General features: G+C 35.5%; 1 protein-coding gene across 6 annotated transcripts in view; it reads right to left on the bottom strand.

The window, feature by feature from the left end:
* Nucleotides 1–25,000, bottom strand: part of FOXP2 (forkhead box P2) — a 398,888-nt gene that overhangs the window by 4,341 nt on the left and 369,547 nt on the right. For 5 of the 6 annotated variants that reach the window (XM_054272498.1, XM_054272517.1, XM_054272489.1 and 2 more), the window contains 3 exons: nt 24,570–24,691; nt 23,162–23,231; nt 22,171–22,334 (listed from right to left, as the gene is read on the bottom strand). In XM_054272498.1, the coding sequence (XP_054128473.1) occupies nt 22,171–22,334; nt 23,162–23,231; nt 24,570–24,691 (356 nt within the window). The remainder of the gene's footprint in view (nt 1–22,170; nt 22,335–23,161; nt 23,232–24,569; nt 24,692–25,000) is intronic. The other variant, XM_054272526.1, reaches the window with a different exon arrangement.

Here is a 25,000-nt window from a genome sequence, read left to right on the forward strand (position 1 = left end):
TTGCAAGAAATAAATGAAGATCTTAATTTACAAAATGAAATACGGCACAGCATGACTAGTCTCACTGCACATTTAGATTGTTTTTCATGAATAGAGTACACAGAATATACTAAACAAATATTTAGCAGTCAGGTCCCACACATGGCTTCCTTACAGCTAGTATACTATACAGAGTGTACTATTCAAGGACTACTGGATTATTATCTGGGTTTGTATCCAACGTGCCACTACACAGTAATTGATAAAATAATAAACCCCAAGACATACTGCCCGATTCTCCTTGCAAAGTTAACCCTGCTGTAATGATTAAAAAAGAAATTGAACCTAATCTCCTATGTCTCTCTGCTGTGTTTCTAGCAGACACCTGAGGTTTGAAAGCACCACAGGGTGATCTGAGGTCATGCAGTATCTACTGTGGTGCAGAACTTGCTGAATTTGAAAGCAATGATTAGGACCCACAGGCAACAAGGTGCTTCAGTCTCCATCTGAATTTAACTATATTTGTTCTTATTTGTGTGGTAGCTGTGTTGCAGAGGAATGTGAGGTCATTTAGAAATTACTTTTATTGCTGAAAAACGTTTGAACAATGTCTTCTGAAAGAGGGAGAAAAACAATTCATCCCTTTTTAAGGCAATACAAGTAATTATGTGCCTTGAGATTTAAGGTCCTTTCCTGAGATTTGTTTTTCACTTAGTATCTTTTCTCAAACATTTGTAAGTGTTGAAGAGAACTACTGAACTCCATCAAGCTTCAAATTTCAGATATTTTCTTCAGAACTGTAAGTGACAAAGTTTTTGATGCAAGTCTTCAGTGATTTTTAATCATGCTATAGTGCCACAATAATTTTCTCCAAATGCTGTAACACTACCATCAAAATATTATTTTTCCTTTGTTGCTCCCAAGAAATTGCATTTTGTGCACTGTTATACCTAATATTTTACAGGAGGATGGTGAGACACTGAAACAGATTGCCCAGAGAAGTGTGGACGCCAATCCCTGAAATTTTTCAAAATCAGGCTGAATGGGGCTTTCATCAATTCAATGAATGATATCCCTGTCCATGGCAGGGAGGGTGGAGTACACGATCTTTAAATGTCCCTTCCATTCCAAATCATTCTATGATTCATTGCTATGTTTTGTTTCCATGCTTAAGAAGTTCTAAGTACAGAATTTTTCCCCAAATGCATTCAATTCCTTTAAGGGTGATGTCCAGGTTGCTTTATTGCCCTTCAGTGATTGGAGTGCAGCCACTGTATAAACAGACAGGATAACAAGAAATAGCCATTAAAAATTCACTACACATTAAGATATTAGTTCCTCTTGTATTGTAATTTTTTAGTATTGAGGACCACATTTTTGCAAGGACAGTTCAAAGATTAATTTGATGACTAATCTGTGGAAGGATTAATATCTTAAAGGACTAATCATGAATAAAAATTTTTATTTTTTTCAACTATACTCTCCTACAGATTAACAGCAAATCAAGACTAAAAATCAAGCAGTTCAGATGTCCACACAGAAATAAATTTCCTAGGTTGTTCTGCCAGAAGCTTAAGAAAGCTTTCTAAGCTTTAGAAAACAATGCCATACAAGCATCTCTTTCTGGAAGAGTAAATACAAGGAATAACACATTGGCTCATGAAACAAACATTTCTCTCAACTCTAGAGTTTGTTTTTCAAAATCAAAGGTTGAAAGGCAAAGTTCAGGCATGAACTTTGGTTAGAGATGCATTTTATATATGTTCTAAGGAAGCAACTATACAAGATACATATGAAAACCAAAAACCTTTTCTTTTTCTTTTCCATAGGCAAAAGATTTGAAGATTTGTGTATTTACAGACAGAAATACGTTTAAATGTGATTATTTGCAAATTTTTTCACTACTGTTTTGTTATACAATGGGAGCATTGTGCTAAAAACAAATTCTCATGTGAAGTATGGAGTATTTAAACATAAATTGTGAACAAATATTTCTGTATTCCATGACTTTTTATTAATATATATGCTACTTAAATTCTAAAACCCATAGCTTAGTGATTTTGGACTTGTGATCAAAACTTTCTGATCTACTATATAATTGAAATCTGTATTTTAGGAAAGTTTAGCATCATTTCTTGATGAACCAATTGTGTTCAGTACTAGTCAATACTTTTTATTAATGACAATGAAGATAGAATGAAGAACATTGTTATTAATTTCACAGATGCCACCAACTTGAGAAAATCCTGGTAGAGAATTAGGAAAAAAAAACCTGTTACATGATGAAAGACTGAAAAATGGATGTCTTAGGCTATAGAAAGAGCAACTGGTCAGATGCTGGAGTTAAAAATTAGTAGAGACAATGAAACACTGAAACAGGTTTTTGGGGGAGGCCTGGAGTCCCCATCTTTCTGGGCCTTTCCTAAATCATCCTTGGAGTTAGGTACACATCTGTGAGCAGTATGGTAAGTCCCTGCTAACTCTTTGGGATAATAAAGGGACGATGGAGACATCTCTTAGCAAGTACAAGTACGACACCATGTCCAAATGTCCACATCAAGATGCCTGTCTCCTTTGAAGAAGCGCTGGCAAAATACACCTCTGCCTGAGCTCAGGGTGACAATGCAAGGTCACACACAGAAAGCAAGGAGATGAATGCAGCAGCAGCAGCAAAAGATGGGCTAAATTAATACAAAGAACTTTTTGGTAAAGATATAAACAAATGAACATCCTCATTTCCTTCTCTACAATTGATGGATCTACAATTATAAAGAAGACTTTTCCTGTACCCTAGCACTTTCAAAATAATACTCTCTGTGAGAGATGTTTTTAATATAAAAGAAGGATTCTAATATCTTGCAGATCTGCCTACTCATCTCAATACATTGCTTTTTCTTTGCTCATAGATTGCAGAACATGACATTCCTCTTTCTCTGTGGCTGCCTCAAACATTCATTCTTCTGCATGCTTTACAGCTTCACATGAAGATTTTACTCTCATTCCTTGCAACTAACTGGCAAATGACAACTGCATACTGTATCCTTAAAGAAATCACCATTTCTAACATTTAACTGGAATTACTGCCAGGAGACAGGTAACAGTTGCTGGACACTTCCAAAGGCCTTATGAAGACTGTAGGCTTTTGGAGAAGAGCTTTGTGTTTTCAGAGGAAAAAGAAACATAGCAGGCCAGGCAGCTGAGAGATAAATATCTACTAGGAAGGAATGTGTAAAGTAACTTTCAAATATTTAGGGATGAAGCCAAATTCTCAAAGTCGGCAATAACTCATCTGATACAAGGTGAACTTGTCTTCTGAATTTTGCAGAAGATAAGACTGATCCTACCTAGGGAAAATGTGTTTAGTACGACAGTTATGAAAACCCTGCTAAAATGTAGACAACAGCAACAAAACAAGTGGTACATTCAACTTCTAAACATCAGAACATGTGCTGTTGCTGAGAAGAAAACAACCAGATCGCATAACCAAGTACATGATTTCTTAATTAAATTGAGTTGAGCTGGTGCCAACAAGAAGAAAACATACTTGATACTATATTCTCAATTATGAATAGCACATTTTCTACAGTGGATGCACTTCACATCAGCTTTAACGTAAGGGGATACCAAATAAAGCCAAACTGCAGTGGGAATTAATGACAAGGAAATATCAATAATTACAACAATTTTCAGATTTTTTTAGTAAAATAGGACTCATTCTAGGCTTTGAATAAAAGATTCAATTATTCTTTGGAAAACATATGAAGGCAGACAATGCCTTTTATAACCACCAGCATTGTGTTACTACAGTAATCCTTTTCTTCTTCCAAACAAGAGATTTAACAATTTAAGTTTCCCAGTATATCTTTCATGCAATTCTATAGAAGGAAAAAAAAAAGAATTAGTTCATTAGTTCATTTCTCATTTGTATATGTGAAAAAAAAAAAGAAAAAAAAGTAAGAAGTCCAGAGATTAATTCTGAAAGCTGCCAGGAAAATTCCAGGATTCAACCCCTCTAAGATTCCCAGTGAACAAACTCCACAGTTCAGATCTGGGTCGTCTAAATATTGTTGCCCATATCCACCTAAAATCTTTAATGTTCTGCTAAGATAATTTAAGAAAAAGTGCTGTGGGACATCACGACAGAGAGATTTAGGCAGTGAAATCAATGTAATGACTGGCAGGGAAAATACTTTCCTTTTGGCTTTGTATTGAAGTGGTGGTAGATGTCAAGAGAGAGAAGCTGCCTAGGTCAATGTGCTTACTGTGAGCTTTGTAGCCAAGAATATGATTTGCAACAAGTCATGTAATTCTTTTAAGCTCTTTTGGTGCTTTTTTATTCCACTCAGGGGTTGCAATAATCAGTCTAAAATCATGAAAGGATAATCTTTTTGCTGGGTTGCAGCTGAAAGTATTTTGTATTGCTATGGAGACTTAGGCACCTAGTAACACTAGGGAGTTTTTTACTTTGGTATTCAATGGCACAAAGGGCAATAAATTACATCATGTCTTGAAGTCCCTCCCAAGCTTATTTTGTGTGAGACTTTAATTTTGATACTATTGACTCACAGCTTTCCAAGTGACTTCATATAGAAGTGTATAAAGACGACGAATTTTCTAAAACTTAGATGAAGAAAATTTTCCCAGGGGAATCTTTGGGACTGAAAAATTTCTAAGCCATATGTGTTGTGGCAAACTACATTGATATTCTTTGAATTTATGTTTGTCCATTAAACAAATAGAGTTTCTTAGGAGTTAAAAAAATAAACTAAATAATAAGGTAGGTCTCTAGCAACTTTAACTATTTCTCAAACCAGCTGATGTTCTATTTGATCCATTCTTCCTCACAATTCTGTAGACAGCCTTAAGCCCACAAACATTACATCTTCAAAACCAATTGGTTAGTCTGCAGGTATTCCTTCAACTCTACTATCGACTCACTATCATTATTCACAATTACTGTGCCTCAGTAATGAAAGAAAGAAACCGAATGCTTTTATGGAACTCCACTTCTCCAGTGTAACTTTTAATATCAGATTTTTGTTTTTGCTTATTACCAAGAGTTGCCCTCAATTCTTTTATGTAGAGGGCACCCTCCACTACAAGTGCAATTCTTATTCAGCTACACAAAGGGTTCCAGTAAATGCTGGGAGAAGATTCACAGCTGCAGAATTCTTCAAACTGCAGAAGTATGAAAATATTTGTGTCCAAGCCAACAAGGTGAGCTACTATGCTCATATAATTCTGTGGCCAATCTAATAATTTGTGTATGCTTGCATATTTTCATATGTGAAAAAAGTTTAAAATACTTATTTTTATCTGAAGCATTTTTGCTTTCTAAAGACTTCTTTGCATTAAGCATTTTCCCAGTTTAACATGTTCAAATATATTATGTATAACTTCTTTGCTGTCTCTTTCCTAATAGAGGAGAATGACTATATCCTCGGGAAGATCTATCTTGCCAATATAGCTATAGATCTGCAGGATATCCCATGGCAATATTGAAAGAAAAGCTTTCTTTTCCATTCCACTATTTCAGATTTAAAATTTTTATATTTATACTTTGCTAGAAAAATGGGGACAAATCCTCAAATCCTATAATATTTTCATGTTATCTAATTCTTACTCTGTCTTTCTACAATTTTTCGTTATTATAAACAGTTTATTATTTTTTTTAAGTAGAAGTTAACTGTTTATTGATGCGAATATGTACAGCCACATAGGGAGATACTAATCCAAATATTGAGAAAGGAAGAAAGTATTAGACGAGTAATTAAATATGCTACAACTGTCACAGAATCCATTATTATTCCTCCTTGAAGAACACTTCCCACATGTATTTATCACATATATTGAAATGATGAAGAAGTGGCATTATTTCTAGATAAAATGATGCCTATATGCAAATCTCTGGCTTTAAACAAGAAAGGGAGGAAGGTCCTGTTGTCACATACCCTTCACAGGAAGCTGAGGGTGTGCTACCTCATTTTACTAAGAAGAGAGTGAAGCTACAATATCCTGGTGGAAGAAGATCAGAAATACAATTCTAATCCTATAGAAGCACTGCTCTTCAGTGGGGGTGTTTATGGATGGTGTTTATCAACCTTCCACTTTCAAATTACACCCTTACACCCTGGGCCCTGCAAGACCCATTTTGAAAAAAAAATGGACGTAACATCCTTTTATTTTCTGAAATGCAACACTGGAGGACTAAATATACCTTTGAAATATACTTATTTTGATATTTATCATTTTATCCATCACCAAGGATTTCAAGTCTACCATGTTGGAGTTGGGAGTTGCATTGACTCGGCAATAGAAAACAGAGGCAACAAACAGTCCTAACTGGCAGGCACTGCTGCAGATGCTGACAGGAGATAAAAGTTCATAGGAAAAGATAATTAGGCCACTAAAGTTTGTCTTTAGTTCATTGCTAGAGGAGATGGCATAAGATGGAATTAATGATCAATGGTCACAAAGTGCCTCTGGCACATCAAGAAAGGTAGGAGCAAGAATGAATGAGTTTGTGTAAGTCAATTATTGCTTTTACAACCTCTAAACTAGACTTTCCTATTTATAGTATCTGTTGATAAAATTTTAGCAGTCAGTGTAGAAGCAGCTAGTGCTCTTCATGCCCTCCAATCAACTACACTAGAATAAAAGGGAGGTAAGTTCCTTGGAGCAGGGGTAAAGAAAAATAATAATCACAAACTGCATAGTTACCAATTGCATAAAACTGGTCTTGCAAGTACAACTTTTCTTTTTTTTAATAAATTAAAAAAGATATAAACTCAGTTATTGTTGCATCAAGATCCATCCCTTTTGTGAGCACCTGATAGGACTTTACTAGTATCTGTAAAAAAAATCCAGATCATCTTTCTCCTTACACCTGATTGCTAAAATTGCTACATTGCTTCGGCCCACTCTCTCAGTGGTTGTTTTAAAGCAAACTCAGGCTAGGATCACTGGGTAATGCAGTTTAAGGGCTCCAGAGTATCTCTAGGTGAACCTGCTGCCTAAAGAAGGCACAGACAGAAGGTCACAACAGATGGCTTGGAATTTTATCTGGTCACATTTGGAAAACCTTAGGGGATATGGACTATTCAACTTGCTTGTCAACAGCCCCATCCACTGCCTCACTGTCCTCACGAAGAAAGGGGATATATATTCATATTTCTTTATGTCCAGTCTGAAACATTCATTTTAACTTATGCCCTCTGTCTCTCATTCTATCACCAAAATAAAGAGCCTGCTTCCATCTTCTCGCTTATCTTCCTATAGGTTCTGAGAGTCAGGTCTCCTCAAAGCCCCCTCTTCTCCAGGCTGATCTAGTTCAGCTCTCTCTGGCTCTCCCCAGAAGGCGACTGCTTCTTCTTCTGACCATGTGTGTAGACTTTGGCTGAACTCGCCCCAGTTTACTGCTGTAATTCTTAAATTTGAGGTGTCAAAACTGGACTCAGATGGGGATTTTCCTTCCTTGGTGCAAGGCATGGCATTTCAAAAAGCTCCTCTTGGCCAAGTCCTTCAGCCCATACAGGTCCTCTCAATGGCCATCTTACCCTTATGCACATTGACTGTTCCCCTAATTTGATACCATGTGCAAACCTAATGAGAAAGACATCCATCCTGCATCATATAAGATGTAAACAGGATGAGTCCCAGCATATTCAGCACTCCAGGAGAAATCAGAGAATACCCAGGTATTGCAAATGTAAGACTAGAGCAAAAGTCAAGAACAAGTAATAACTGGATGTGAAGATCTAGGATGAAAATAGCAGAGGAACGCTACTCTGTAGATGAGTGCCTATGTATGTCTAATATCAGAGAGGAATGGGGCAGCAGGAAGATACTCATTATTACCTGAAAATCTGAACTAAAAGAAAACATAGTGCTATCTTAAAGAGAGGAATACACCACAAGCTACGTATGGTGTCTGGAAAGGAAGTTCTAAGAGGGCTCTTTAATGAAGAAAAAGTAAAAAGAAAAAAAAATAAAAAAAGGGTGATTTTATCTATACCTTTTGAGATTTAGGGAAATATAGACAGCAGAAAATATTAAGACATTACACTTATATTAGCAACAAAAACAAAACCCAAGCCTTTAAAAAAAAAATTACTAACTTATTGGTTAACAGGCCATATCCAATTAGTCTTGACATAAACAGAGAGAATAAATGAGAAAATATTTCTTGCTTGTATTTGCATGGATAAAACTGTTCTGGATTTCAACATTGGTGATTTTGCTAATGTTATAGAGTAGTAAGAGTGTAAAAAGTTTCAAAGACCAAATAAAAAGATTTCAGATCTGGGAGAGCTTCTTGTCTTATTTATAAAAAAGAAAAAAAAAAGGGAAAGCAAAGATAAAATATTTTGAGAAACTGAAATTGAGAAATGAGACTGTAAGAAGTTACAGGAAATATCAGAAGGAGATTAGGAATGATTCGGAGTGACTGAAAGTAGAATAAGAAATGAGGGAAAGCCAAAGACATAAAGACAAAGAGTTTCCTTGGATGAACTCCAGATCTCATTTAAGTCAATGGGAAAATTCCCCTTGACTTCATTAAGGCCATGATTTCGCTTCTGAAGTTTATTCACAGAAGATGTAAGTAAAATATGTAATGCATCTGACAGAACGCTTGGGGAGAAGGGGGAATAACCAAATGTGAACCACACATTTTTCTACCAGATGAATGAGGTGGAATAACAATTATATGTAAGAACAGTAATTTTACTTGCTCTATGAGCCTTCCAAGAATAATGCTGCAGTAAACAAGCGGAGCAGATGGGCGTATTTAAATTCACAAATTCCCATGAGAAACTTCCAAAAATCCAACTCATACTAAAAGCAGACATGAAGATTTGTCAGTAATAAAAGTAATTTGATGAAGAACAAAAGATTATATCACAACAAAGAGGCAGTTTAGCAGCAAGTCTCTAAGATCCTACATTTGATTTCTATTTTGAAAAGCATTATGAATAGCCTTGAAGATATAAACAGAGATAACAACATGTTATACATATATAGATTAGTTATTTGTGAAGTTAACTGTGAAAAAATCCCAAAGCTGACAATACACGGCAAAATCAATTTACTGCTGACAAACAAAAGAAAGGAAATAAACTATTCATATACGTCCATCTACTATAACCATTTGGGAAATATATTATGAATCTTTCAATGGTGCTTCTGCTTGAGGAATCAAATCCTGTTAGTATGTTAGACTAACTAGGAGAGAATAATGACAAGAATTATATTAAAAATGTTTATGTATTTGTAAGTAGGCCCTCACTTCAACTTCTATAATCAATGTACCTGACTACCCTTTAGCTATTACTCATTCATCCCAAAAACCATACAGAAGAATCCAGGAAAGAACCGAAGTGACCTGTGGCACGGGAAACATGCCTGTGGTAGGAAACTTTGAATCAATTTAATTTAGCTGCCTCTGAAGTCAACATAAGAGGAGAGGCTTGGAGATATGAGTAATAGTGAGGTACTAAAAATATGGAAACATGGGAAAAAGGACACATTCACCTTTGTCTTAAACTTAAGGGTTTAATATTTATTTAATTTATTATGGCAGATTTATAATAATTTTATCCTTGTAGCTATCACACTACTAATTTATTATAAAAATAAAAGGGCATAATGCAACTGCAAAAGAGAAGTTTCTAAAATCCTCAGTATGTTACACAGTTAATGAGCTCTGATTTTCAAAATTATTACATATTTAAATCCTATTTAAAATATTAAGTATTCAGTAATTCCAAGATGCCATCTATCATTAATCTAAAGGAAAAATGTTTTAACACATATTGACCTTCACACTGCAGAAGCCAGCTAGCCATTAATTCATGGACACTAGGAGCAAACCTCTTGTTTTTCCTTTCTATAGCATATGCACTTCCCAACTCAGGGATGACTTATCTCCTTATCTACAAATACACAAACACTTTTGATCCTGAAGAGGCTGGAGTTGGTGCTTGGTGCTCCCTGCCCTATCCATTTGGGCCAGCCCAAGCACATACAATTATCAACTGGCTCTCTTCAAATGAGGAACAGTTAAACCACAGAGTTTCTTTTTGAAGGAAAGTCTGAAAATGGCCATTGGTGGCATACCAAAATTAAAAGGAAAATATGCAAAACAAGTTTTTGAAGAATTTTGACTTTATAGTAAGGAGTCTGAGTGGAAAAAAATGTTGAAATAATTTTAAAAAATCCTCAACAATCAAACCTGTTCTGTTCTTTCTTTTAGTTACTACAAAAAAATTAGCATTGTATAGAAAAACTTTTAGAGTATAAATTGACCGATTTAATTTGACAATGCCATTTTCCTTTAACAAAGTAAATTATTTCATTGATTAAGAAAGGGCAGTGAAAAAATACAGAGGATTTTTTTATCTTATGAAACTTATAATTAAATTGAGCAAGTCTTGGTGTTTTGTCTATTGTTTGGGGTTCTCTTTTAAAATTAGTATTATTTTTAGACTTGGAAAGAAAAGGCTATAAATATGGAAACCCCATTTGCCCTAATATATTAAATTTTGAACACAGATAAAGACACCTTTCTGAAAAAATGGCATATTAAGAATACACTTTCTTTAAAAATCAAATGAAGCTTAAAGCTCGCCTACAATTAGCCCTTCTTACAGGATCAAATTTTTTAAAAATCAAGTTCTGACTAAGAAGATAACATTAACATAGATTTTCTGATTCTAGCAACTCTTACTAAAATTTTCATCCTTGACATTTGCTTGCTCCCTTTGGTGTCTAAATAAATGTATTTTCCCTGTGATAGAACCACAAGAAAGTAAAAAACTTGACTAGAAATTAGCTTAGGGCACAGGCCTCTAAAGTCTTTCAACCCATCAACTGCATCTAGTTCAAACGTCTAAAGTTAACATGCTAAACAAAGAAAAGTATTAGGGAGAAAGAGCACAGAAGATTTTAAGGCAAAATTTCAAAGCAAAGTGACAAAGTACTAGAGATTTCATTGTGAATATTTTTGGGGTTATTGAAGAACCATAAAAAATAGCAAGCCCAGAAACAACAAAGTTCAAGACAAGAGCTTGTGGATCTGGCATGCTCTGTAGTGCCTAACGGTTGGGATGTTTTAAAAATTGTACCAGTTACACAGTAACTTAGCAGCAGCAATTAAGTATCTCAGTGTTATTTGTGGGTTAGAACCAACAAATATTCTCTATGCAAAATCTGGAAAGCTATTCAATGATCCTGGAAAAGCTGAGGGAGAAATTGGACTGTGCTATATATAGGATTTGTACATTTTAATAAATATACATGCTATATAAATTTGTTTTTCTATTTCTGTTGAAAACTTTTACATCAATAACACTCTTGGGAAGCATTGAACTGAACAGATAAATCGTACGAACAACTCCCTCAAGGGAGTTGACAGCTCCTCCAAGTTAAGCATCATTGGCAAACTCAGTATCCCTTCCAGTCCTGAATCCATGTCATTCATAAGGATGTTGAAGGGCACAGGGCCAAGGATGGAGCCCTGTGGAACCCCACTAGTGACAGGTCACCAGTCTGAGGTCACCCCATTCACTGTAACCCTTTGTGCCTGACTCATGAGCCAGCTGCTCACTCATCACATAAAGTGTTTATCCAGCTGAGTGCTGGACATTTTGTGCAGAAGGATCCTGTCAGAGACAGTATTAAAAACTTTTCTGAACACCAAAAAGATCACATCTACTGGCTTTCCTAGATCAAATTATTTTGCCATAGAAGGAAATCAGGTTTGACAACTTGACAACCTTCCCACTCATGAAGCTGTGCTGGCTCTGACCAGTGATTGAGTCATCCTTCTCTTTTTCTCTTTTCTTTTTCTCAATACTTTCCAGAATAAGGTCTTCCATGATTTTGCCAGACACTGAATTGAGACCTACAGGCCTGCAGTTTCCAGGGCCCTCTTTCTTGCCTTTCTAGGAAATTGGGATGACATTCACCAGCTTCCAGTCAGCTAGGACCTCTTTGGATTCCCAAGACCACTGGCCTAGTTTAGTCTACTAGAACAAGCCTGGAAAGGCCAGCTCTTCAGTTGTGTTTTTTTTTTGCTGATGGTAGTATTTAACAAGTAGAACCAGACACCACACTCAACACAGACAATTGGGTCAAACTGGCCTGTTAAGGACTTTCTGCACTACCCTTGCTGACATTTCTCATATTAACTGAATTTTATGCTCACTATGTTGGCTCTGCGAGGCCAACTTTCAATTTGATCATAAAAATAAGAGTACTTAAAAGAATTTTGCAATGATAGCTGTTTCAAATTACAAAATAAATGGATATGGACAATTCAGCTACCTTTGTAAAATGTGGCATACATGAAAAAGTCTCTACTTTTTCAAGATTTATGATACGGATAAAAGGAAACAGGGTTAGAAGGAACTTCAAGAGATCATAAAGTCTCTTAATTTACTTTCCCTACCCCAAAGTAGGATCATTTATAGTTAAATCCCTTCTGACTACTTGAATTTATTCTTAGAAGCTTCCAGTATCAGTGGTTCTAAAGACTTTCTGTGCTGGTACACATTATCAGCACTTTATTATCCTAAATTCTGAAAGGTGTTTTTTTTCTGGTGTCCATCCTAACTGTTCTTGCCAAAATATCAGTCAATTATTTCTTGTCCCATTCTCAATGGACAAGTTCTTTCCCATCTTCTGTGAACTGTGTTCTAAAGGCTGTCATAATTTCCCACCTAGTTCCTCTCTTCTCAATAAAACTAGTGTTTTTAGTCTTTCCCCAGTCTTCAAAAAAGACCAAGCAGAAGAACTCTGTGGAAGACAGAGCTTGTAACATTCCTGTTAAGCATGCTCTCAACAGCCACATACCTTTGTCACCACATATTTGTCACCAGCCTCTAGTATTAAGAAAGACTGCATCCAGTCATTCTAACTTTTTTCAGAACATTTCACCAAACTGTTAACATATGAATATTCATATTAGCATATGAATATCATGCTTCCCGTTTCTATACTATTGCAGATTTACCATTTAGATGTGGAGAGCAATGTGTCGGATGAATATGCTATACCTGTATCATCTCTACAAGAAAACACAAATACAGTCTGCCTGCAGACTGAGCTGATTAGGAAATATCTGAGATATCACGGAGCCTAGATTAACATATCCTGCCTCTTAACCATGTACTTTGGCCTATGCTTAACACAGACTTCAGCTTCATAGGGCAGGGTATTCCTGGCGAATGAAATATATACAGTCCAATACAACTGCCATTAATACATCCATATATATCTTCCTACAAAATAAATATATATATGGTTTAAATTGTACTTCCAGGAGCTCCAGATAGATACAAACACATTATTATTTCTGTCATAATGTTATGAATCAAAGGGCATGATAGTTACAGAAAAATACTTGATGGATGCTAATCTCATGGCATGCCACCAGGCATGGTTTGCCTCTGGGATTTATGTACCTATAGCACAGTCAATGGCAACTGGCTTTGTGTCAAACCTTTCTCAAAATGAAGTGATGCTGTTCTACAGGGGGACAGAACTGTAAGTAATACACACCTTCTATTCAAACTGCATCTGAAGGTCCTTCTCAAAACCCAAGCAATTCAATTACTACCTAGAGACTGTAAGAGTTTGGGGTAGGGATTTGACAACCTTTTTTGTTTTGCCTTTGTACAGCACTTCCCACAAAAGGGCCCCAAATCCATCCATAATAGTGTATATTAAAGGAAACCATAACAGTTTAGCTGAATATAGCTGAAATAAGCTTTTCCCCCACAGGAACAAAACAAAGAAGAAACACATTACATACAAGCACATCTGGAATTCTTCAAAAAACCTGTTAATACCTACCCACCATAACTAAATCCAAACTGAGTCTTTTTATGGAATGGCTTGTAGACACATGAGGAAAATGGACAGCCTGATCTATCAGAAACAGTCTGTTTGGTCTACAAAATAAAGAGTCAAGGCTCACACTGTGCTCTCTAGAATACATTGGTGAAATGTGAGGAAGAGTAAAAAAGACTCTGTAAACTAAAATCCATATCAGTGAAACTGAATTGGAATATATTTAGCCAGGAAATTGGAATATGGCTTATAACCATCAAAAGAATGAAGTTTCACAATGTCTTTCAAGTTTGAGATGGACTATGATAGTTTTAGGAGAGGAACTGTAATAAATGGTTGCCCACAACATGACTCTTATCTCCTGTGTTCTTAGGGCAAGAGGAGATAAAACCTCTGAGGTCATTTTTTTCAGCTATGATGTCTGGTAATGCCAAATTTGCAAGGAATGAAGAGAAGGAAGAAAAACATGAAGAGAAATAAAAATCAGTTTTGCGAGAAGTCCCTAATTACCCAGACTACTACCATTATAGCATAGCACAGCATCAAATAAACATATCCCCTTACCCATCTCAATCAGAAGCTTAATAAAGTCTTCAAAAAGCATCAGTGGAGTGGTCACAATCATACAAAGATCCTGCAACATCCTTAAATCCTTAGCAATGGGAACAGTGGAAGAATGAACTTGGTAAAATCTTGGTATAGGAAGGAGACCACTGGATACATTCAGCTCATTTAAGATACACTGTCAATGTTGCTGCTCATTTGGAGAAAACCATCAGAATACTTGCAGTTTGAACCCTAACAGAAACTACATCAGGGTTGTATCACACATGTGCATTCCCAGCACTGATGTAAATCAAAGGCTTTTTTTAGACACAACTGCACTTCACCAGAAGATTGGGAAGTTTGCCTTTGCAAATGGACTTTACTGGGTATAATCATGTCTTTAGCCATCTTGAGATTTAGTAACTTTACCATGACCTACACATGGGTTTCACACGTGATGAAGTCTTTCTATAAAGTCTTAAAAGAAACCAACCCTGAATGGGAATTTTTAGTCTTTTAAAATTTGTAAAGTTTCTAGTTTTCTATTAATTCTAAAGATTAAGCAACAGTCAAATAATACTTTCTCAGCATAATGTCTTACATTTTTCAAGGAATGCTTGGATTTATGGATCATAATTTAAACTACTGATATAAGTGTTATGAATTGGATATAATTGTATGTTTTCATTTGACTTTTTATGTGATAGATAAGTTTAAAGACACATTTTGGGCACATGTATTTAGAAAATAGTATTTAGAGAGTCCACTTTCAAAAATTTTGGCTTATAATATCACAGTTATTAAACAAATGCAATCATCAATAGTGGATAAAATTTGTTACTGTCTGTGCAGTTTTAGAAATACACGTTAACAGCACTGTCATTTCAGCTTTTGCATTGTGCAAAGACAAGATTCTCTTATGAACCAATTTTACGAGTTTGCAGAGAAATTTAGTTGTGCAATGTCAAACAAATTTTTAACATCTGCAACAAAACTTAGGATGCTGCCTTTTCTTATACAGACCTTTTAAGTGAAAAGTAGAAGTATCTTATCCATAGACTGACAATTCATGATAGCAGTACCACAAAGTTTTCAGCAAGACAGCTTCCAAAAAGATTCTGTGAAGTCCCACAGGAGTCTAGCAACTTCTATAAGCCATGCTATGGGGATCTGACTCTTTTCAGCTGAAGGCACTGTATCTCTGGAGCGATCTTTTTGTTAAGAGCATTGGGAATGTACTCTAGAAGTGCAACAACTGGGGCTGGAATAATGTAAAAAAGAAATAGCAACTTCTGATCAAAAGTAAGACAAATAACATTTAATAAGTTAGAGACGAAATGATAAAGAACTGGACCATCAGTGTTGGAAAATAAGTAAATTGATGAACAGAAGCAAAAATAGAGGACAAATGAACTAAAAAGTAAAGTAATGTAAAATAAAAATTTAAGAAGGAGAATATAAAGATTTAGGAAAACATTCAAGTGAAAAGTTGTTTCAATGAGAATGGTGAAAAATATTATTAATCAAACCACCATTGCTTATTTTTCCAAAAGCCAAAATTATTTCACTGCATATTCTCACAATAGAACTTCTTTCAATGGGAATATGCTCAGACAAAAGGTATAACCTTTAAGGTCCCATTTCGTAGCTGTTCCTCTTTTCATATAAAAATAAAAGTCAATTGTTGTCACAAAGTCTCTATGCCCATTATCATCGTTATGTTAGATTTATGAATAAAAATGTGTGAAATTAAATTATACAGGCATTAAAATATCATGTGATTAGGTGAAACATTTTTGATGAACAAGGATACCCAGAAATACTGCAATTGCTACCACATTCATCTGCTCAATTACATGCTTCTCACCTATTTAATAATGCTTGTTACATCCCTGTTAATTGATGTGTTTCGCGAGTTTATTTTCTTATACACTATGTCAAGTCTTATACAATGAACAAGAGACTTGGATCATAGCAGTCCCCTAGAACAGAACAAGCCTCCAAGGTAAATGCAAAGAGATCATGAAATGGGACAATGAAACGATAACACAAAAAAAAAAAAAAAAAAAAAAAAAGGAAGAAGGAAAGACAGGGGATTGGAACATTATAACATTATGAAGTTAAAGAAACAAGGGAATGAAAGGGATTAAAACTGGAATGATAGGTAACCTACTGTAAGTGGTGTGAAAGCTTAACAGTGGGGGACTGGAATAATCAGATATGGGAACGACCTGACAATGGAATGCTTTCAAACTGAAGCACCTCAAAAGTAAATGATCTTAGAGCAGAATAATCATATTTGCCTCTGGGAATAAAATTTAAAGATAAAAAAGTTTGAAAAAAATAACAAGTTTGATGATTATGCAGATAGAACTGCAGAGAGAAATGATCCAGTCAGGGCAAGAGTGAGAAAAGGTAAAGGAGAAGGGTTGGGAACAACAGGAGAATAAAAAGAAAAGGTGACTGAAACCACAGATGCTTGGAATTCACTTTTTCCACACAAAATCGAAGACGAAGGACTACACTGCATAAGATTTTTTTTTCCTTTTTATTTCTTTTTTTTAAGATTGACTATTACCCTTGCTCATTTGGACAAAAGTTATCCTTTCTCATAACAACCTACCATAACATTTTCTAGAAACAGCTTTAAAGTTCATGGAATATATGTGTGTCTTGACATTTGGCTTCAAACAATTCCCGTCTAAGGTACTACCACTACAATAGCAGAACATAAAGACTCGTATAGGAGATGATGTATGAACTCACTTTTTGAGAAGCAACTCTAAAATCTAATTTGTTGTTTTCACTTTTCTAAAAAAGCTGTCAACAACTAAAATTCCAAAAATCAGAATGGTGTTAACTCCAGGATTCTGGATCTGCTGTTAGGAACTAGATTATTTTGGTAAATCGGTTGGAATGAGTTTAATTGCATTGTCAGTCTACACTCTCACAGAGTGAGCAGGGAGATATCCATGATGACAAGCCCCTTCCTCAAAATCTCACCAGAGGGATATCTGTTTACCCTATCACATTTTCTTACTCCTTCCATTCCTTATTCAATGAGCTGCAGTGAGTTTTAATAGAATGGTATAATCACCCCATTGGTTTCCTATGGTAAGACTACATTTTCTCAGTCTGCCATTTTCCTTGTTTTCTCATGACCAATTTCTTTCAGTTTCCTCAAATGCTATGAAGAGTTTTGCAGATTAAAATTGTACCTTTCTCCCCCGCCAGGATCATACAAGGAAGCAAAGTGCCATTTTGCATGATGCATTTGCCATGACCATAGGGGCTAGTGATGTGCTAAATATTCTGGTGATAAAACACCCGGGTCTGTGCCACTTGCAATAATCACTGAAGTGTAATCAGTCTAGTAAGAATCCAGAGACAAACACCAGAAAAATAGCTGAACTTGATTTCCATCCCTTATTTGCCATCCCCACTCTTGGATGTATAATAGAGACAGGAAAAGTAATAGCACAAAGTTGATTTCACTACGATCCTGATCTTCATTTAAAAATATAAATTTATTACTTCGGAAAGAACTGACCTTCAAATCCCACCAAAGCTCTTCAGCAGTATGCTGGCTATTACATACAGGTTAAAAAGAAGTTGTGTTTTCAATAATGCATGAACTGTCATTATTGTTCCTAAGCATCACCTCATGCCTCATCCAATGCTGTTGTTTCTACAGGAATACTAAAACTTTTTTTCCCACAACCCACCTTTAACTGTACTTGTTTGGATTTGTTTCCTTTAGTTCAGAATTCTGTGTTTATACTCCAAAGACGTGTACTGTGGAACTTAGAGTTACATCCATGTACAATTGTTATGCAAGATTAACAGCACGTAGTTTTACATAAATAATGAATCTTTGTGCATTAAACATCTTCAGTTCTGTTTGTTGCTTTGAAACCTGTTGCTTATCAGCTCTAACTCACAATAAGTTCAGAGAAGCAGTCCATGTTGAAATAATGAAAGAAAAAACAGTCTTAAGCATTGACTTAAAATACAATTGCCTGATATTGATTGTTGACAACTGATCTTAGAAGAAATTTAAATTTTGAACAGAACACATACGCCTACAATAAGTAACACATTTTCTCAGTGAATATTTATGTCAAGGAAGCACTCAGAGCCTACACACCAGGAATCAGTTTTGAAAGCCAGTCAAAGACAGAACTTGGATTTAATACTGCTGAAATATAGAAAAAAAATCTAGGACTTAAGATTCCACTACTCATATGCTGCATCCTGGACTATGGAATTGCCACCTTTTGTCAGATGGATAAAGGAAATTGGGAGGCACACAGAATAAAATTTCAGATGCTTTATGTAATTATTAATATAAGCGTTATCCCTGCTACCAGGCCATGGTTAAACACCTACAACTTACTGTGGCATTTTTAAGTATTCAAAAGCATAAAAAATGGAGCAGATTATATTTCATTATGTGAGGCCAAAATTTTGGAGGTCTTAAAGTGCCCTGAATACACTGGATGGACTCACTGCCCTTAACAAGTGTTGAAGTGTGATACAGTTACTTGAAGTTATAGACCTGCTGGACCTGCTGTCTTTCTCTAGTCAATGAACAGAGACTATTTTCTAAGCAGGTTGTTTTGCCTGCCTGTGTTAAGATACCTCGTCACAGATGGGTAAATTAATGACTCTAACCACTCTTACTACTGTGTCTCTTCAAAACCAGATGTGAAGTACTAGGTTCATATCCAAGAACTGAAACAATTTCCCCACTTTCTGACACCCAGTCGCTCAGGCACTACAGTAACAGAAATCAATGTCTCTAATAATGTCCCAGTGCTCAACCACAGATACATTGACTTCTGCACATACACACAAAATATGCTAAAACATTAATAAGATCATCCCAAAATAAGACAGGTATGCTATCATGTGGTTTTATCATATCTGATAAAATGAGAGTCAGTACAATTTTAACAACCAAACGCCCAACTAAGATGCTTGACTTTGTCACTGGGACTCATTTTGCATTTGCTGCTGAAATACCAAACAAATGACTCTCTCTAGAAGCTTGCTTAGAATCCAAACTCTGCACCTTCCCAACTGAATGCTTTGATCTCTAAATTGCACACAACTTCTTGCCTCCTTCTCTAATACCTTGCTCCATTGTTCCTGCATGTGTCACCTACAAGATGGCAGGCAACATTGCTCAGCATACAACTCCTGTTGTGGCTTCTGCCACCTCCTGGGAATCAGGAGATAGAGGTTTAATCTGCTTGGAGATTATTAGAGCCTCCAAATTTATAGGTGAGTGTAGTAATTATCAGACCTCAAGAACCCTTCTCTAAGGGAGAAAAACCCACACTTCCTGGGTGAACCTTCTCAGGATACTAAAAGTAAATAGGTGCTTGTGCCAGTAAAATCCTTTTTTTTGACTAGTTTATTAATTATTTTTCAGTTAAAAAAAAAGAAAAAAGAGATTATGTTATGTGTGGGCAATGCAAAATTTAAATTGTGTCTTCGTTGTTTGCCATATCCCTCACTTGTTTTATTCTGTTTTGCTTGATCTATACTATTTTCTCATTTTCTTATGTAACAAAAATGAGGGTCCCTGACCAATGTGGTCATGGAGGCAAGGAAGAGGTCTCTTCTTTCTTGGTCCTCTGCCTCTCATGCAAGCCTCTCCCTACCCTGGTCTTTCCTTGCAGATTGCATTCATTCCCTTTTTTCCCCCCAAAGAAAAGGAAAAAATGTCACAAGTGAGTGGGCATCTTTTGTCTAATGGCACTTGGTCTCACAGAAGCCCAGACTTCTTGCACCAAGTTTGCTGCAAGGGATGAATGTGCATAGATTCTTTCTCCAGTTGTGTCTCAGGCATTTACATATTGTTGCTTCAATCTATAAAGAACTGAGCAACATGTCCTCACAAGTTTCAAAGGAATCAACATAGCAAGTCCTGAAAATGCCTATTTTGACAAATGACATCATAAAAATGAGAGAGGAAGGTTCAATCTTGAGTTAGGGTGTAACTTAGGGTATTTGGCTTTGTTATAGGCAAGAATTACTTCAATATGCACTATTTTAGCTATAAACACAGCTATAACTGTAGCCATATCTACATAATCATATGCACAGATATCACAGTTTATCCAGCAGAATGGCAGACAGAACATAGGATATGTAAACAGATCTGCCTAACACTTACAAAACAACTTTAATAGCAAGTGTCATTCTTTTCTGTAAAGTAGCTGTTTTTAACACACATGATCTAACTCTTGTTTGCTCTTTAAAGTTTTATTGTCTTGGCATTTTATACAGGAAGAGAGCATTAGCATACTCAGGAGAACTGCTAAAAGTAAAAGGCCTCAAGCTACCCACTGCATGGTTGATAGCATCAAGCATGGGATATAAAAACTTTTGTCTGATTGCTCACTTTACTTGTTTTAGAGTAGTGTTACTCTCAAGAGCATATATTCATGTTCTTTCTACTTCAAGTTTTATTACTTCTTTTGTATTATTTAATACATCTAAAGACACTTCCAAAAGACAAATTTTTCCATTTTGAAAAAGTAATGGTTTGGAACCTGATAAAATACATGAATGTTCACAGTGTATTATTTTCAAAGGCAAGTAGAACAAATGTGCAATAAAACAATTAAATGCATGACAATAAACATTTCTATGTGATCACAGATATATTAACATGCCAAATAAAAGAAGAAAAAAATCAGTAAAATATTTTTCCTAAAAAAGGTCAGATCAAAATGGATTCTCAACACATCAGAGCATAAGTAAAAAAGGCAGTCTGGTCTCAATTACTCTTACTGTTAAATATACCACTCTAGCAATTAAAATGAACATTTAAAATGGGAAAGAGAAAATGGAATTAAAAAAGGCAAATGAGATCAGCTTTTTAAAACACTAAAAAAAAGACATCATCTTAGATACACTTAAAAAAATCATCTTACAGTACACTTAAAACAAAGTCTACTTACATATCACACTGCTAATTATTATATAAATAACCTGGGAAACAATACCTCCAAGATACATGTTTTACTATTTAGTAAACAAGAAACTGCCATGTTTGACACCACTGATTAAGGCCAGGCATTTCTAAAGCTTCAGACACATTTCTGAAATCCACAATACATCAATTTTTAATACTTCCACTCTCTCAGCTCCATTAAAAAGATGGTAGGGGAAAGAATTTAGAGTAATTAATGATATAGTTAGCTGCTAAATATTAATAGGAATCGTAGTCTTGCATAAAATATAACATATAAACCTTGCCAATACAGACGCACCAGTAATTAAACTTGAATACGTAATTACACTGATTTATATGACAGGCAAAAAGTTACACTTTACTGGCTTCTATGTAAACTGTGGGCAACAGTTAAACTTTGCATTTTATGGTTTGTATAAACGGGCAATATCTCTACTACAGTTCATAAATGGTTCGGAGAGTCATAGTTAAAATTACAACTAATTCCAGTGTTGAACATTCTGTCTATACCTTACAAACCAGGCTCTGAAAATGACCACAGAGATCAGCCTCCCATTACGTTCAGAGCTTGCAAGCAAATTGATGAGGTTTTACAAAAAAAAAAAAAAAAAAAAAAGGAAAAAAAAAGCTTATAGCAATCACTACAAAGTAAATGAAGACTCATCTATTTAAATGTTTTAATATAAATGTTTAGTTTCAAATATATAGCTCCAGATGTTTCACTTACCACCTTTCAAAGCTCTTTTGAATAATACTGTGTCTTAGACTAAGGCATTTTTTCTTGAAAGAGAGCTGACTGCACTTACATGTGAGGCTGAGGAGAGCAGCCTGGACTGCTGTTTCCATTACTGTCAATGTGATCCAGCGAACCATTGAGATCTTCATGGACTGCCTGCAGTAAGCCACTGGATGCGTTATTTATCAGTCCCGGGTTACTTAGCAATGGTAAACTGCTCTCTGCCAGTGCAGCCTACCAAAAGGAAAAGTAAAACCAAATTATTAGCCCATACATATACATAGCACTCTTACATGTATGAACATTTAGGAATATACACACACAGAACAGCTAATTTTGAGTATTTGTTGAAGTGGTCAGAAGGATTTTGTGCATTTCCAATTATTTTCACATTCTGTAAATAGCAGCATTTCTACTTCTGGTTTACTCTTTCTTTTGCTTAGGTTTCATGATTTTCCATTATTAATTATGTTCTGATATTCATGGCACTTTCTAGTTTTACATCATTTTTTGACTTTGAATTACACTTAACCCCTTTGCCCTTCCACACAATGTATGGCTCCTTTATAATGCAGGCAGCTGCTATACTTTAAAAAATGACCAGAACTTAAATCAAAATAAAAAAGTCCTGACATTTGCCTCTTCTGCATAAAAATTATATATTATAATTAAACTTTAAAGTTTTTGCCATGAGCACCATGTTCCCCAACACTATGATGTGAAATCATTTATGACAGCTTGGATAAATATTAATGCATATCCACATGCATTTGCAAAAGCTTCTATCAATCTAACATTTGCAGCAAAACTGAATGTTCCAGATTTTGCCACAGGGTGTCCTTCTTGCTTCTTCACATCAAAAGTAGCACGAATAAGAACTACTACTTGCAGTGCTAGGTAACACAACTTACTTGGCTGATAAACCCAGTTATATAGAATGACCATCAGGTCCACATAAACATACCACGTAATTCTATACCAATGTATAAGCAGAAATAAAATACATCACACATAAGAAGATAGATAGTGTGTACAAAAAAGAATTATTTCATATTTTTTACCTGCAAGCTTGCATTAAGAGCTGCTCCATAGCCTAAGCTGGTGGGTATGTTTTTCACTAACGTTGGGCTTCTGAAAATAAACGATTTTTCAAAGTTTAAAAACAAGCAGACATCCTGTCTGGTTCATTGGGTTAATGGATTGGTTTGTCAGCTCAGAAGACCAGAGTTTAGGAAAGAAAAATGAAATGAAGTTGGGAGGGAAGGAGCTCAACCTGTTAGAACACTGATTTACTTGCATCAGAAAAGCAAAACTCTTGTTATAATAAGGCCCACGTGAAAATTTGCTACAAGAGCACAAAGGTTCTCATCTCACTGAAAGAATTTAACAGAAATAGGTTTAAAATTTGTAGAACATCTGTCTCTGCCACATTTGCTACATCTCTCTTGCTGTATTTGGTTTCGGTTTTCTGAACTAACACGGGTACACTGTTACTATGTTACATATAACTACAGAAGGGTGTTGAATAAAAAAGATCTTACTCTTCCCTCACAAAAAAATGAGGCTGCAATAATGTATAAATAACTGTATGAGAACAATACAGTGGATCAATTAGTTTCCAGCAAATCAAACATACCATATATGCTATCATATAGCATATAGATTAAATGCTATATGCTAGATAACCATATAATTATATTTTCAATAAAATTAGTGCAGAGTATGACTCCAGAGGTCATGTGGGTCACTGTCTACAAACAGATGCATTACAGAAATAGAATACCTTCCTGCAAAGAAAAACCTCTGGCTCTTGTCTCTGCACCTTTGGTTTTATCTGAATGGCTTTATCAAAACTAATTATATACTCTCAAGGAATAAAAAGCATCCACAGAACCAGTCATACTGACATGGGATTAATTTGAAAGTAGGGCAGTAAGCATGCCAAAGGTCCTCCTGTGAAGGCTTCTCATGAATACTACCCTCATCAAGAAGATATTTTTGAGGTCAGTACTGTAGTGTATGATACCTATATTCCAAACTGACCTTGAACAACTCCCACTTCTGTCAAAGGTTTACAGTAAAAACAAGTGCATATGAAACTCTTAACACATGGGCAACATATGTACACAGGGCTATTTTTAATATATAGTAGGAGAACTTACGGTAGATGGAATTAAAATGACATACATATGGTGAAATACATAGGAAAAAACAAAACCATTATCGCTCTCCTTGCAGCAAACTACGTGGGGAAGTCAGGCAGGCAAAGAATGCACAGAAAACAGCGTTTACACAAAAATGAAATAACTGTTAGCTCACTGAAGAGAATGCAGCAGCCTAGCTATTAGCTCGCTATGTATTCTCCACATAAGTGCTCGCTTTGTCTGTCAGGTTGTAGTACACAGAGGACTCACTCAGGTTACAGAATTACAGAACAACTGAGTTGAACAAAACCAAACACCAACGTACCCTGTTATCTTTTGTGACCTTCTCTTCTGATACTCTACTTCATCCACTGTCCACACTGCTCCTTTAACATTTTCGACTCGAACAAAACACTTGTGCAGGCTAAGATTATGACGCACTGCATTCTAAATCAGACACAAAAGGGAGAAAAGGTAGTAAAATTAATACAATTTAAGAAGGCAGCCTATGCAGTATACTTTGCTAATCTTCTTATTCTAAATCATAGTGAAAATCTCAATTTAGTTTAAGTATTAAATTCAAAATATGTATAATATTGTAAACCCTAAACTCACAAATTACTGGAATCTGCAGTTTGAACTTTGTGATAACAGAACCTTCCAAGCTATTTTAATAATAGCTGTGTCAAAACCTTCCTTTCATTGAACTGGTCTAAATTGCAATATCTGTACAAATTACAGTATCTTTGAAAATGC

Source organism: Melozone crissalis, unplaced genomic scaffold, assembly GCF_028551555.1.
Source record: "Melozone crissalis strain CALT ecotype California unplaced genomic scaffold, PUWL_Pcris_2 ptg000004l_1, whole genome shotgun sequence".
Classification (NCBI taxonomy): Eukaryota; Metazoa; Chordata; class Aves; order Passeriformes; family Passerellidae; genus Melozone; species Melozone crissalis.